This window comes from Malus sylvestris, chromosome 9 (genome assembly GCF_916048215.2).
Source record: "Malus sylvestris chromosome 9, drMalSylv7.2, whole genome shotgun sequence".
Taxonomy (NCBI): domain Eukaryota; kingdom Viridiplantae; phylum Streptophyta; class Magnoliopsida; order Rosales; family Rosaceae; genus Malus; species Malus sylvestris.
This window is the reverse complement of record NC_062268.1, coordinates 8,907,841-8,924,891: the sequence shown is the minus strand read 5'-3', so window position 1 is coordinate 8,924,891 and position 17,051 is coordinate 8,907,841. Positions and strand designations below refer to the sequence as shown.

Below are 17,051 nucleotides of genomic sequence, written 5' to 3'. Positions count from 1 at the left end.
TGCATGTTAGGCCAAGATAATGCTAGAGGAGTCCATCGAGGTCACTAGTATTGGACTGGACTAAAAAGGAAACATTGCGATCAAATAGGTGATCATGGTGGTTGGAATTGCACATCAACCAAATCATACTAGGGGTGACAGAGTTGTAAAAGTTTTACATTTCAGGGATCGTAGGCAGTGTTTGCTTTGAAGGAAGGTTTTGAGATTATACTAGAAAAGCTACTGAAGAGCAATTTGGGTTGTGCTGAAAAGCAGTTGGGTTGATTAATTGGAGAATCACTTGAGGTTTGTATAATCGTAAAGATTGATTTTGACAAAGATCCTCATCTTGTAGGCCTTTGACTCTATTTACAGGTAGTGGAGAAGAAGCAATTGATGCGTTTTAAATAACTACTATTCTTGGTTGGTGGCATTCAACTGTGTCCTATGGCATTTTGCACAATTGATGCGGTAATATTAATCTCTCAGATGCCGCGTTCATTGACATTTAAGGAGGTGAGATATTCTCGGATTTGTTCGTCTATGTGATAGGTGCTCTTCGAGGAAGTTTAAGTCCAAGCCATCAGACATGTGTGAAGTGAAATGGGTGTCGTCCAAGCTCTAGGATAGAATTCTTGATGGGGCTTAGAAGTTGGTGGACCGGAGTCGTATAACTTTGTGTGAACAAAAATATATTATCCCCATAACATGTCTTATTTTATTTATGGCCCATTAACGTCCAAATTGTTTAATCTCATGCGTTTATTTTTCTCGATTTCACCTCATGCGAGCAAAAAGACTGGCACATTGATCATATACCCCCTACAGCTAAGTCTCCTTAGGCATGTTGCTCCCTGTTACATGGTCGCACTAGCACTTGCACCATAAATTTGAAAATATAGGTGATGTTGCTACATAGGTTGGTAGTGATGGTGTAGAACAATATCAATAGAAGGAAGATGTGGCAATAGTCTCCGTGGTGGTGAATGATTCTTTGATTGTTATTGCATATTTGAGCATAAGCAACTACGCACCCATAACACTGTTCGCTCTTGCACGTCAATTTTCCTTGTAAAGTGAAAGTAAGGCACGTGTAGTTGTTGACAAAGAAAACAAAGGTAACCAAGATGATATACCTCGATGTTTTCCATAAAGATTTGAATTCTCGGATGTGTAAGATTTAGTACGTTTCATTTTTTGGTGGTTAAGTCGACGTGATGATGGTTTATATCATACTTTTTGTGGTTGTTGCAAGAGATCCGTTTGTCTCTTAAAGCAAGAGGACCAAAATTGACTTATTGTTTATGCATGTGCATGTCAACGGTAAAATGTTACGAATATGCATGCATGGTTGGGCTAAGAAGCACCGACATGATTCCCAAATTATATGTGCACCAACCCCTCTTTGAAAATCATGTATAACAATTTATTAACAATTTAATTAGCTTTAAAGGGTGGATCAAAGAGAAGTATAAGCCAATAAGAGTAGGTTAAAGGAATCTTATCCTTGTAACAAAGCTAAAAGTGGAAAAAACGATTCAATTGTACTCAACCTGCAACATTTTATTTAGATGGGGACTGAATCATCCAAATCTCATTAATATCCTCTCTATCATTCTCTTTAATTCCCAGTACAAACTTTGCTGTTATTTCACTCATTAATCTATTTTTACTAACGCATGTTATAGAACTGCAGAATTTATAACCTTGCCCTTCATATTTTTCTGCAGTTTATACTCGATCGTTGATATTGTGAATGTTGGGAAATAACTTGAGTGTCACTAGTCAAGCGGGGCACCATTTAAGCATACATCATTTGAGGTTATAAGAAGGTCGGTGCAAACATGTTAATATATATATAAAAGAAAGAGTACATGCATGCCTCGATTAAAGGTTATCGACTATGGAACATACATACATACAAGAACCCACAGACGCAGCTTACTCATGTTTTCCTCAAACACTCGACATACATACACTGGGCGACAAAAGTTTTTATTCTTAATTTACTGAGCTACCCTGATTTGGTGGATCATTTCAGTTTCCTTTCTATGGCTAGAATTACTAACCACCGCCATGGCTACCACTGCTGCCACTACCATATCCACCACTGCCACCACCTTTACCACCTTGATGCTCACCACTGCCACCGCCTCTACCACCTCCGCCTCCACCTTTTCCACCTCCATGGCCGCTGCCAGCTCCTCCTTTACCACCTCCTTGTCCTTGACCGCCTCCACTACCACCACCATATCCACCTCCTTGGCCACCTCTTCCACCTCCGCCTCCACCTTTTCCACCTCCATGGCCGCTACCACCTCCTTGTCCTTGACCACCACCGCTTCCACCTCCGCCTTTTCCACCTCCGTGACCACTGCCACCTCCTCCTTTACCTCCTCGTCCTTGACCTCCACCGCCCTTACCCCCACCACCATATCCACCACCTCCTCCTCCTTGTCCGCCACCACCTCCTTTACCACCACCTTGGCCACCTCCACTTCCTCCTTGTCCACCACCACCTTTACCGCCTCCATATCCACTACCCCCTCCTCCACCGCCACCGCCTTTTCCACCGCCTTGTCCACCACCACTGCCTCCTCCTTTACCACTACCCCCTTGTCCGCCGCCGTGGCTGCCTCCTTGACCACCCCCTTGTCCACCCTCTTGTCCACCGGCCCCTTTACCACCCCCTTGTCCACCGGCCCCTTTACCACCCCCTTGTCCACCGGCTCCTTTACCACCCCCTTGTCCACCGCTGTGGCTGCCTCCTTGACCACCTCCTTGTCCACCGCCACCGTATCCACCTCCACCTTTTCCACCCCCTTGTCCTCCTCCATATCCAGTACCACCACCAACTTGACCCCCTCCTTGTCCTCCACCACCGATAGTTTGAACACCATTTTTACCTCCATGCCCACCGTGATGCCCAGGGCGTTGATGGTTAATGTCCTCTAAACAAATGAAATTCATTGCAAGAATATGATCATCTTGTTTTAAGCATTGAAATAGATAAAATTAATCCAAATACTATAATAATGGGAAAGAAAATTTCATAAGGTTTACTTACGTGTTTCTAGTGTGGCTTCTTCAGTTTTAGGGTTAGCAGCGTAGCTAGCACACCTACCACGTCGACCGAAGCCCTGGTAATGAATGCAATCGTCTACCGTCTTGTCTTCCCCATTTCCTGCGCAAGTCATATATGTACTGATCTGTGAACTAGTATTTAAAACCTGATCAGTGAACTAGTATTTAAAACCCTAAATATGCATGCAATTTAGGAATTAACCATGAGAATATTTTTCTTAAGAAAAAAATTATTTACGTCATGCAATAATCAACTTCTGCCAATCATCTTGCATAACCATTTTTACACTAGAATTTTATAACCATCTTCTTTTATTTTATTTTTATTTTTTATTTTTTATTTTCTTTTCACTTATTCGTCAAATATAAACATGCAGTAAGAAATGTAATAAATTGGATTTGGTGTTTGAAAATCTTGAAAAGAGGATACTAAAATACTGTTAGTGTAAGTTCCACCATAAAAATAATAGTTGTACGAAAAATAGTTCAAATTACGTATTAATTAGTATGCAAAGTTTGAAAAGCTTATAACGTGAGACATTTTATGATGCGAGACATTTCATGCAGCTGCGAACGTTAAACCAAAGAAATGAAAGAACAAAAGGAAAATAATATGCATGGAAGGTGATGATCATGGATATGATGAGAAACCTTTGGTCTCATGATCCTGAGGCACTACTTGAGCACCCACAGAAGAAAAAATGAGAACGAGCGCAAGCAGCTGCAGGCGCAGGAAACGATTCATTTTTTTCTTCACAAACATAATACTCACAAAACCACACTCAGAAGGAAATGTCTCTATGGATGGAGATCTTTGAGAACTCCAATGCTTTTTCCAGGCTTTTGCTTGGCTTTATTTATATTGCAGGAGGAGTAGTAAAATACGAAACCGCCATTAAATTGGGTAGATGGGATGAGAACAGAGATCTGAACACTTAGATAGTTACTTGGCTACTGAAAAGGTTGGCACATAGGCTTTGTGCATGTGCCTGTCTCAGTTATCACTTCATCTGGATCGAAAGAGTGTAAAAAGAGACACGTGTATAGATTGAGCTCAGCAGAGAGGGTTTGTGTTGGCATGTGGCCTCCCGAGTTCACAGAGTTTTCGAGACTTAATTTGTGTTCAGTCGGTTAGTGCAGAAGACTAGGAATATTCAAGCAATTCAACAACTTGAGTAACTTATAATTATAATAGACTTAGCTGTATTTATTGAGTAATAGACTTAGCTGAACTTATAGGATTATAATTGTATTAGGATATAGAGAACCATTATCAGATACCCTAATCGTTTCGTAGACATTGTTGGAGGGTTGCAATAGTTTACTCGTCCAAGTTTGGCCCTTGCAGTTCATAATTTCCTAGTTGTTCAACAGATGTGAGATTTATAGTCACAACAAGCATTTTTACTTCGATGAATTTTCAAACTTAATACTTGAACAATACTTTGCAAATAGAAACGTGAGGTTATTGAGCTTCACAAACAGATCACTCACCGAAGCTGAATATCGGGCTTTACATAAAACATGTGAATTGCACTACTTTTGTCAGTTGTGTGTGTTGAGGAAAAAACTTAGAATACACAACTCTAACACAAGTGTTGGAGAGACAACACAAGTAAACAAATTACTTGTATTACACACACAAAATATTACAACACTCACAAGGACACAACTTTAGAAGCAATGACACTCACTCACTTTCTAGAGACACACTCTAGATCACTCACACTCCTACTAGACTATTCTTGCTTCTCACTCACTTGGTTGCCTACTACTACTACTTGATTTCTTGATTGGTTACTTACTTGCATTACAACACACATACATGCATATTTATAGGCATGTTTGCCGACTTACTAAGTCGGTTAACATTGCTCAAATTCACCCTAGACACAAACTTAGTTATTCTAGATTATTCCAGCCTAATAAGTCGGTGGACTTGCTTTTCCACCCAAACACTAATTGCTACACTTTGTTAGAGTTTTCTAGCATATTCTTAATATGCATGCACCTTTTATACATGCACCACTGACTAAACAACTTGCTAGAATTATCTAGCAATTTCCAGCATACATCGACCCTTCAATGTTACTTGCTAGAATCTTCTAGCACAATTCCTTGCATGTTTGGACTAGAATGATTGAGTTCCTTTATACCGACTGATCTTAATGGGCTGGTGTTGATCTTTAACACTCCCCCTCAACACCAACTTATTCTTTTCTTCTCGCTGAGTCGACACTTTATCTTGAACACCCATTTGCATGATATGGGTTTCACATCTCTTGGCCTTGCCACTGGATCCCAAGTTTGATATTTCTTTAACGCAACGTCCTCTTCTCCTAGCTTTACACTACTCAGAATTATGTAATGCTTCTTTATGCATCTCAGCTTCAATTGCTTCTTCTACTATGGTTGCGTTGGCGCATTTGGGATTTGACTTCAGTATTCCTGTTGACCTCCTTAGTTGTGATCGTGGAAATGATACTTCCACTTCACTAGGTTTAACTTCTTTAGTTTGCCAATGACTCTTAGGTACTTCTTGCTTGACATCGTCACCATCAAGCAATTCCTCGAGCTCATCTAGACTCATTTGGGTTTGGGCAGCTTGGTCTCCCATTTCCTCCTGCAACGTATCCTCAATCTCTCTTGAGTCAGGGAACACCTCATTTTCTGAGAACCACCAAGAAGATGCTTCAGCGTCCCATTCTTCCTCCACAGCTAGATATGCTACGGTGTCCCAGTCATCTTCACTTTTATTCTCTGAGTTGGCAACATTACTCTCTGCGGGCTTTTTGAACCAGCAATCCTTTGCCATGTGGCCATTCTTTCCACAATTGTAACATTTTCCCTCAAACCTTTTATTGTTCTGAGACTGACCACGGTTGCCGTGATACATTGGAGCTCCCCCTCGCTGAGAACTCCCTTCATTCTGGTGACCTTTCTCCTTATCACAATTTCTTGTAGACCCACCATCAGCATGCTGCTTAAAGCTGCCTTTACTTTTGGTGTAGAGCGCTTACTCCTCACCTCTTAATGAGACCCCTCGCATTTGCTTTGTCAAAGCTTCTTGATCTGCAAGCAAATTTTCAAACTCAACAAGTGATGGTTGTGTTGGCCATCCCTGTATAGTGGCAATGAACCCTCGATATTCGGGTCTCAAACCATGGATAATTATTCTCTTCATCCTGGTTTCCCCAATAGGAGCTGTTGGATCTAACTCTGAAATTTCGCAGCATATCGACTTCACCTTGTGAAAGTACTGGGCAATCGTCATGTCGCGTTGCGCCATCGATAGCAACTCCTTCTCGAGAAGTTGCAGTCTTATATCATTCTTTTTTTAAAAGAGTGTAACGAAAGTGTCCCATGCTTCCTTTGGCGTTTTGGCATCCAGGATGTGCTCCAACATTTCTTCTTCAATTGTGGTCTTTAAAGCAAACATTGCTTTGCCTGCTTTAATTTTCTACTTTCGCAAGATGCCATTGGCATCTTCTGCCGCCGGTTGTGTAACCTCACCACCACCGACAACCTCCCAAAGGTCCAGACCTTGTAAGTAGGACTCCATACATGTTGCCCACGTATTGTAGTTTTTGTTGTTGAGCTTCTTGATTCCTCCAACTACTTGAAGGTCACCCATCGTGCTGGCAAGACTTCGGCTATACCGATCAAGCTTGACTAACAAACTTGCAGAGTACCAAACTCCTCATGACTCAAGATAGCTCCACCAAGAACGATCCCTGACCGTCCCGCTCTGATACCAATTGTTGAGGAAAAAACTTAGAGTACACAATTCTAACATAAGTGTTGGAGAGACAACACAAGTAAACAAACTACTTGTATTACACACACAAAATATTACAACACTCACAAGGACACAACTTTAGAAGCAATGACACTCACTCACTTTCTAGAGACACACTCTAGAACACTCACACTCCTACAAGACTATTCTTGCTTCTCACTCTCACTTGGTTGCCTACTACTACTACTTGATTTCTTGATTGGTTACTTACTTGCATTACAACACACATACATACATATTTATAGGCATGTTTGCCGACTTACTAAGTCGGTTAACATTGCTCAAATTCATCCTAGACACAAACTTAGTTATTCTAGATTATTCCAGCCTAATAAGTCGGTGGACTTGTTTTTCCACCCAAACACTAATTACTACACTTTGTTAGAGTTTTCTAGCATATTCTTAATATGCATGCACCTTTTATACATGCACCACTGACTAAACAACTTGCTAGAATTATCTAGCAATTTCCAGCATACATCGGCCCTTCAATGTTACTTGCTAGAATCTTCTAGCACAATTCCATGCATGTTTGGACTAGAATGATTTAGTTGCTTTATACTGACTGATCTTAATGGGCTGGTGTTGATCTTTAACAGTGTGATCTACTTTTGTATCTTGACATGCCACCTATTTTGTAGTGTGATAACATCTCCACAATTTGACTTGCTCACAACCGTCTTTCATGGCAGGACCAAACACGCAGAGGTTGATCTCCATTTTAGGGTTTAAGTGTTGGACATGTGTGATAAATTATATATTGTCAGCTGTGGATACTTCATAATTAGTTAACTAATTGTAATTATTAGCTATTAGTGAGCTCATTTACTAGATTCCGTTCATTCATCTTGCGTCTGCTTCATTACCGAAACTTGGCCTTTTTCATTGCAACTAAAAAGAAGAGATGAGAAAACGTAAACTTTCTTTTTTCTTTTTTTCATATATTTTTTTCCAAACCAGGTTGTCAAAAGTTGAAGCGGCGACATCATTTTATGAAGCCTAAAAATTAAAGGTGATCCATTTATTTTGTGCATGCACTGGGTCGTCTACTTTTGTTATTAGTGTACTATTGTTTTTTCATTCTTCTTTTTCCCTTAAAATGTTAAAGAACTGCAGCAATTGTAATTTCATCGTTATTTTTTAAATTTATTTGTAATGCAGTCAAGTTTCACTGCATGAATCCCATTAAACACTGAACTGATATTTCCTTTCCATGACAAGGTGTATCGCCATGAAGCCTGAAGGTGGTGGCAATTTTGAACTAATTAAGAAAATTGAATGGAAGGTGAAATTGTTTTGTACGAATTAATTTATACTCGAAAGACGTTTAATTATCAGATTCCATCAGCATATAGCACATAGAAAAGCAAAAACATTAGAAAGAGTGCTATAATGTATGTAATGCTTCATTTAACATAGAGTGTGATTTGAATTTATCTAGGTTATACGATATGGAAATAGAGAGAGAATAGAGGGATGCAAAAAAAATGGAAAAGGAATGAAAGTTCTCTCTTCTCTGCAGAAGTTGCAGAGAGGAATATATTTCTCTCTATATCAAAATTGAGCAGACACGTGCATTTCATGACCATTTTACCTTAGCTGGATCCACACACATCACACTTGATCTCAGCCACACATTTAGCTAATTTATAGGATCACTACACATGGCTATTTTAGCCTTACATCTTTTAACCTCACACTTGGCAGATATGCTCAAGTGAATACACAAATAAACTCATCTTATTTCACTGATACTAATCAGCTATAGACTTATAATTCAACACTCCCCTTTAAGTCTTGAGTTGATTTCACTCCGAGCATATTCCTGAGATAGTTGAAACGATCCTTAGCCAAAGGTTTTGTGAAAATATTTGCTAGCTGCTTTTCAGTGGGACAATACACCAAATCAATGATTCCTTCCTACAGTGCATCCTTAATAAAATGATACCTTCTATCAATGTGCTTGGTCTTTTGATAGAACACATAATTCTTTGTGATAGCAATGGCAAAAGTGTTATCACAGTAAAGAAGAGTAGCTACAGTTTGTAATTCTCCAAAATCTTCCAAAACAAACCTCAGCCATATTACTTGAGCTGTGGCTTCTGATGCACTTATATATGCAGCCTCTGCAGTTGAGAGTGCAACACAGTTTTGCTTGACCGAAGCCTAAGAAAACACCACTGCCAAATGAGAATGCATATCCTGATGTGCTTTTGCTGTCTTCCAATGAGCCACCCCAATCACTATCACATAAGCCAATTAAACAAGTTTTTCTTCCCTTCACATACTCCAGGCCATAATCCAGAGTTCCCTTGATGTATCTGAGTACTCTCTTTGCAGTTCCATAATGTCTATTGGTAGGACAATGCATAAATCTTGCTAATAAGCTTGCTGCATACATTATATCCGGCCTTGTAGCAATGAGATATAGAAGGCTTCCCACAATGCTCTTATACATTTCATCACTTGCAGATCCACTTCCATCATATTTCGATAACTTCTCAATAGCTACAAGAGGAATTGTGACAGTCTTTGCTTCATTTAATCCAAACTTACTCAGTAAAGAGCTTGCATACTTCTTCTGATGGATGAAGATGTTGGAATCAGTTTGAATCACTCCCATCCCGAGGAAGTGATGAAGAAGTCCTAAATCTGTCATCTCATACTTCATTTTCATATCTTCCTTGAACTCTTCTAGCATTGATTTGCAACTGCCAGTGGAGACTATATCATCCACATAGATAGAAACAATCAAGATATCTTTTCCCCTTGCTTTTATATACAGAGTTGGTTCACTCAAGCTTTTCTTGAAATCACACTATGAGAAATAGCTGTCAATCTCTCCATACCAGGATCTTGGGGCTTGTTTTATACCATAGAGAGCCTTATGAAGCTTGTACACCTTTTCCTCATTGCCTTTGACTACAAAACCTTCAGGCTATTCAACATAGACCTCTTCTTGTAGAATTCCATTCAAGAAAGCTGATTTTACATCTAACTGATACAGTTTCCTGCTCTTTTGTGCAGCCAAAGCAATTAAGGTTCTAATGGTATCCAACCTAGCAACCAGTGCATAAGTTTCATTGTAGTCCAAACCAGGCTGTTGTGCATAGCCTTTGCAACCAGCCTTGCTTTATTCTTCAACACTGAGCCATCAAGATTTAACTTGGTTTTGTAAACCCATTTAACCCTTATAACAGGTTTTTCAGTTGGTCTGTCAACAAACTTCCATGTGTCATTCTTTTTAATCATAAACAGCTCATCCTCCATAGCTTTTAATCAAGACTCATCTTGTTTGGCGTCCTCATACTTCTCTGGTTCCATGATACATTGATTACATTGAGCTAACACTTCATTCAAATTCCTTCACTTCAGTGATGTATGGTCAAAAGCTTGATTATTCCATTTACTTAAGTTTGACATGCTTGCAGATTCACCAGAGATAAGTGACTTAGATTAAACTTCAGAGTCTTCAATACTAAGAACTTTCCTAGATGGAGATAATATATATGATGTAGGAGACAACACCATTCTGTCACTTATTCCTATACTTATGTCTCCATGAATAAAACTTTCAGTATTAAGGAATATTGATTCTGAGTTCTCTTCCCAATTCCAGGCAGCTTTTTCATCAAATACAATGTCTCTTGACAAGAATAGTTTCTTGGATAGTGGATCAAATACCCTATACCCTTTTTCACAAGTTGCATATCCCACAAATACTACTTTAAAGCTTTTAGGCTCAAGCTTATGTCTATGTTCAACTGGGACATGAACATAGCATAGTGAACCAAATACTTTCAGATGTGCTATTCCTGGTTTTCTTCCAGAATAAGCTTCAAAAGGTGTGATGTTGTTTAAAGCCTTTGTGGGACATCTGTTTAGAATATACACTGATGTATGCACTGCTTCTGCCCAGAGAAAGTATGGCATTCTCTCCTTATGCAACATGGATTTAGCCATCTCAATCACAGTTTTGTTCTTCCTCTACACTACTCAATTTTGTTGTGGAGTATATGCAAGAGTGAATTGTCCTTGTATTCTTTCCTTTTCACAGAATAGGTTGAATTCAGATGACTTGAACTCCCCTCCTCTATCACTTCTCAGACACTTAATCTTGAGCCCACTTTGTAACTCTGCCATAGCTTTGAATTTTTTAAAACAGTTAAATGCGTCAAACTTATATATCAAGAAATAAACCCAAGTCATTATGGTGAAATAATCTATCAACAGCATGAAATACTTATTTCCAGCAATTGAATCATTCTTCATAAGTCCACACAAATCAACATGAATTAGTTCAAGTGGTGCAGTTGCTCATTGCACTTGATCTCTTGGAAACTCTTCTATGTGTTGTTTTCCAAGCTGGCAACCTTCACAGACTCCATTGTAGTCATCAAGTTGAGGCAAACCATGCACCATTTCCTTGTCTCGCAATTGTTTAAGACCACCAAAGTGTAAGTGCCCAAGTCTTCTGTGCCAAGTTTTAGTAGAGTGAGTGACACTAGCTTTTAAAACCACTTGGTTTTTAGATAATAAAGCCAATGGATAACACCTATTCTTTTTCTTCTTCACTTTCATAACTAAGCATTCCAGTGATGGACCATCATACACACTGCACATTCCACCACCAAACACCAAAAAATATCCATGCTCATCCATTTGACCAACACTTAGCAAGTTTTCTTTTAAGCCAGGCATGTACATTACTTCTCTAACATATTTGCTGCCCTTATTTGTATCAATCACCAATGAACCCATTCCTGCTACATTCACAAGATCTCCAGTTGGCATTTGAACTTTGCCAACTATGTTGGTTCTCACATCAACAAGCAATTCTACATTTCCTATCATATGGTTGCTACAACTACTATCGATGTATCACTCTCCATTCATTCTTGGTTCTGTAACTGTGCTATTTGCATAAAATAGATTCCCTGTCATCTCCAATTGATTAGCATTGTTTGCCTTTTGCACTGGTTTGCCTGCAGTACACTCCCTAGCCCAATGCCCAAATTTATCACAATTGAAGCATTTTGGTTTTCCTTTGTATCTACACTCACCAAAATGATATTTAGAACACACCTTGCACTAAGGCTTTGCAACTTCCTGACCCATTGACTGAGATGCATTCACATTCTGATAAGTGTGCATAGGAGATTTTTGTTGAAATTTGGGTTTTGATTCCCATTTCTTGCCTGTAGAGTTCCAGTTTCTCTGAAATCTAGATGAACTAGAATGAGCACCATTCTTGTTTTGTTCCTTTGGATTTATAGAGAATGAAGAGAATGCTCTCTCAGTTGCATCAACCGTATGCAAATCAAACCGTTGTTCTTGGCTCTTCAAAATTGCAACTACCTCCTGCAATTCTACAGTCTCCAAACATTTTGTATTCTCAATGACTAAACATATGGGATCATATGGTTTACTAAGGCTAATCAGAACTTTCTGCACAAGTCTTTCATTAGACAAAATTTCACCAAACGTTTTCATCTGATTAATCAACTCATTTAGCCTAGTACGATACCTAGACAGAGTTTCATCATCACGCATTCTAGCATACTCAATTTCATGTCTCAGATTTTGCAATTTCACAGATCGTACCTGATCACCACCATGATACTCTCCATACAACAAATCCCATGCTATCTTCGCTGATTCAACATTGGCGATTCGAGGGAAAATTTGATCCGAGACTACATTCTGAATGATTCCCAGAGCCTTTGCGTCTTGCATCAACACAGCGGCCATTTCTTCATCTACATCATCCTCTAATGATCATTCAGTCTTATTCTTCTTCTTCGAATCAAATGTTTTAATTCCCTTCTCTACCAGATTGCACAACCCATGTGATTTGAAAATCGTCACCATCTTGATTCTCCAGAACTCGTAGTTCTCACCGGAGAAAATTGGAGTTCTCATTTCCGAGCCTCCAGATCCAGACATTTTTGATCTGAATAGGTTGATTTCTCTGCTCAGATGATAATGGGTCTCTAGCGACTTTCACCGAGCTTCAACTCAACTCAATGAGCTCACAGATTTACGCCCAAGCTCAAATGATCGAACCTGGCTTTGAGGCCATGTTAGTGTGATTTGAATTTATCTGGGTTATACGATATGGAAATAGAGAGAGAATAGAGGGATGCAAAAAAAATGGAAAAGGAATGAAAGTTCTCTCTTCTCTGCAGAAGTTGCAGAGAGGAATATATTTCTCTCTATATCAAAATTAAGCACACACATGCATTTCATGACCATTTTACCTTAGCTGGATCCACACACATCACACTTGATCTCAGCCACACATTTAGCTAATTTATAGGATCACTACACATGGCTATTTTAGCCTTACATCTTTTAACCTCACACTTGGCAGATATGCTCAAGTGAATAATCAAAATAAACTCATCTTATTTCACTGATACTAATCAGCTATAGACTTATAATTCAACAGGATCATGAGTACAAAGTGCAGAACATTACACACGTGCGCGATCCCATGCATGCATATACATTCATATGCATGAAGCTTATTCATATATTCCTACAACGTAGTATATCTAGGCATATGGCTTCAATTTCCTCCGCCACTGCCTCGACCGTAGCCGTCACTATATCCACCACCACGACGTCCCCCACCTCCCCGGCCTCCACTACCACGACGTCCCCCACCTCCCCAGCCACCTCCGCCACCACGTCCCTTCCTCCCCTCCTCCCCAGCCTCCGCTACCATGACCACCTCCTCCCCAACCTTCTCCACGGCCTCTATATCCTTCAGGCTGCTTTGTTTCAGAATTGTCCTCTACTGCTTTTGATTATTTCCCTTCATCGGTAACTACTACTTGAGACTCTTGCCAACGTCCATATCCATGCATGGTCATGTTCATGTCCATGTCCATGTCCATATCCGTGCCAGTATCCGTGTCCCCATCCAAAGGTTTTTGTATCATCTACAGTGTTACCTCCTTTTGCCTTATCAACTGCATACGTATAGAAGTTAATATATATATATATATATATATATATATATATATATATATATGTTAGCCCTTTAGTCGAACTTGGGGAGAGTATATCGAGTATACTGGAGCCAGTACGAATACAAAATCCTAGCTATATGTTATTGAATTACGAACTGCGACACTATGACGAACTTAGTGAAAACAAAAACCAAATTCTTGTACACTTATGACAAATTTAATAATTGGGTAGCTACATGTGATTTGGTCGATTGTGCATATGTAATGGGTGAATAGGTACATCAAACGTGCAAAAGTGTAAACATATTGATGATGTTCAATTGTTTAAAACTGAGGCACATTGAGTTTGAAGGAAAAAAAAGAAGACAATTTAGCGTAAACCAATATTAACTAGCTAGCATACATAATGTAAAGAAGACTGCATGCACTAATTAATAGTTAACCTTTCTTCTCATCTTTAGATGTCTCAGCTTCAACAACGAAGGAGACGAGAACAACAAAGCCAAACAGAAGGCCTAGAAAAATCAAAACCTTGAAATCTTTCATGATTCTCTAATTAACCTTATGCTACCCAAAAATCTCACAAGAAAGAAGACTAGAAGGATGTGAATGCTATGTTTTATCACCATTGTTTTATAGTACTGGAGGTGCTATTAAACGACAAAATAAGGGGGTTTAGCAGACGAGCAGTAGACATTATGGAAGTGGTGCACATTTACTAGCTAGCGAGGAAACAGATTTTAGTTAGCAGTATGGAAAGAGTAATAGTACGTACGGGTACGTACGTTTGACTTAACTAGGATAAACACAGGTGAGCTCATCATGCATGCGAATCTGGATACCTATTTAAGAATATAAAAAGTGATTGATTTTCAGTCGGTTGATTCAAATTGGTGCATAAAAGGTTTACGGAAAGGGGATTATTTTGTCATAATTTACATGGAATTAGACTTAATTAGTATGTAAACTGGTTTTTACTACTTATAATTTGATAAGGATGCTATTTTGGTGCTCTATGTGAGTTCTAATAAGAGAACCATATAGATTGTTTGTTTATATAAATAATGGTCACTGCTTACAGAAAAAACTGGCTTATTATTAAACTTAGACCTATTATGAGTAGAGCATATTGTTTATGCAAGAGATGAGAATTTTACTATTGAAGTCAGCTATGACTTCATCTTCTTCGTTGTTTTTAAAGGTATGTTTAGTCTTACAAGTTACAACAACACACTTACTTGATGAGAACTTATGGGGTCCAGCATCTGGACCATGTGTCAAAGCAGCCTCAGACACAATAAAGCCCACATACAGTCATACTCCATCCCTCCTCACATTGAGGCCTACCATTACTCCATGTAATGACCCCAGTCCCTCTCACTCCACCCTTAAGGCCCACCATGTTCCTGTTCTAGATGAAAAGATTTCTCCACATATACAGAGCGATTTTTATTTATTATTTTAAAAAATTTAAATTCAAAAGATATTTCTATCTTAATATACACTATGGTAGATGAAAATTTTGAATCGGAGACGTAGCGAGTTACTATAAATACAATCTATCACTTTTGTAAATACATCAATTAAATAATTAATATTTGTAGTAGAGTAATGCTAGGGAGACCAAAATTTTTAAACCAAATTTGTAAACTAAATCATGTGGTTGTAGATGATTGGATTATTAATTAAGTATCGATTAACGTGCTTATTTTTTATTGGTGACACATCATTTGGTTTAAAAATTTGGTCTCCCTAGCATTACTCTTTGTAGTAGGTATTGATGCTACTAATCAGCCCCAATCTCAATGTTGATCAGACTAATTTTTTGATACGCACTCGAGACATGGTCATCTATGTTGAGATTAGACCTGGTATTCGTATCGTGTTTTATGTGTTCGTGCCGTTTTTGTGACATACTCGATATCTTAACAGGTCTTGTTGTGTGCATGTAACACCCGTTAAAGTAAACGGGTAATATGATTTGATTCAAAATCGACCCATTAATATTATCAGATAATATGACCCGAATCATCACCCGTTAAAAAAAAAAATTTTAAATCAAGAAATAATGAAAATGAAAAATATAAATTGACAAAAAAATGGAAAACACAATACTAACTTAGTATATGCATATCACATTGTTACATAAATATTACTTCAAAACATATATATAATTAATTTTTTCAAGTATTACATACCCCAAAATAAGAGCCTAATGAAAAACATTAGTACATTACTATAAAACACCAAATGTTCAAGGATATACAAACAAAGAGAGTTGTGTTTCAAGGTTGAGGATGCAATCACAAGTGTTTATATCTGCTTTCACATTTTTCAGACTTGTAAATTAATGATTATGAATTTTATTTATTTTGAACTCCCTTAAATATACCATGAGGGTTTGTATGATTCTCAAAATTTAAATGGCGATGTACCCATCCTCAAAGTGTAAAGGATGCGATCATGAGCATTTGCCCATTTTTTCACATTTTTCGCACTTGTAAATTAATTATTATATATATTTTTTTAATGTGTTTGGTATTTTTAAATTACTTGATATTTTTATTTTAATGTGTTTTGTAATTTTTCAATCTCACTCTTTGCCTATAGTATACTATAAAAATAAATAAATAAAACTTAAATTTTTTAAATTTATATAGAATAATAATATAATAAGACATATTTCATATACAATATATACATATACACTATGGCTATTGTATTTTATAGTAAGTTTTTCTATTAGTTTAAAAAATTAAAATCATCAAAATAACATTTTTCTTAACGTGTCAAAACGGGTTACCCACGTGTCACCCTCATGTAAACCTATTAAGGACTTGTTATTAACGGGTTCTTATCATGTGACCCGATTAGTTATCGTGTCGACCTGAAACCCGTTGTTTTCGTGTCATTTACATGTCGTGTTAACGGACCGTGTAAAGTGTTAGTTAAGAGTATGAATCCCAGATTGAGAAAAAAGAGACCTTACATGTGCTTACAAGTAGTTGAACTACTCACCATGTCAATTGATTTTATGGTGGAACCTCAACTTTCTTCATGGTATCAGAATAAGTTATCCAAGTGTGTAGCTTAACGACCGCACATGCTCCGCGACATCCAACTTATGTTGTCTACATGTTAGGTTTGAAAATGCACCCACATGAGGGAGCGAGTTAAGAATGTATCCCATATTGATGAAAGAAGAGAATTTT

General features: G+C 38.2%; 1 protein-coding gene across 1 annotated transcript; it reads right to left on the bottom strand.

Moving 5' to 3' along the window:
• Positions 1-1,812: 1,812 nt before the first annotated feature.
• Positions 1,813-3,910, bottom strand: LOC126634205 (glycine-rich cell wall structural protein-like). The gene is made up of 3 exons (XM_050304700.1): positions 3,715-3,910; positions 3,047-3,163; positions 1,813-2,930 (listed from the first exon to the last, which is right to left on the bottom strand). The coding sequence occupies exons 1-3, from the start codon at positions 3,824-3,826 to the stop codon at positions 2,044-2,046; spliced, it is 1,116 nt and encodes a 371-aa protein (XP_050160657.1). The 5' UTR covers positions 3,827-3,910; the 3' UTR covers positions 1,813-2,043.
• Between the last annotated feature and the right edge of the window lie 13,141 nt (positions 3,911-17,051).

Bases quoted from the DNA above. Each gene is read 5' to 3' on its own strand.
- LOC126634205 (XM_050304700.1), bottom strand. From the start codon at position 3,826: ATGTTTGTGAAGAAAAAAATGAATCGTTTCCTGCGCCTGCAGCTGCTT. The intron at 3,164-3,714 runs GTTTCTCATCAT...TGACTTGCGCAG, and splicing joins TCAGGATCATGAGACCAAAG to GAAATGGGGAAGACAAGACG. The intron at 2,931-3,046 runs GTAAGTAAACCT...TCATTTGTTTAG, and splicing joins AGAAGCCACACTAGAAACAC to AGGACATTAACCATCAACGC.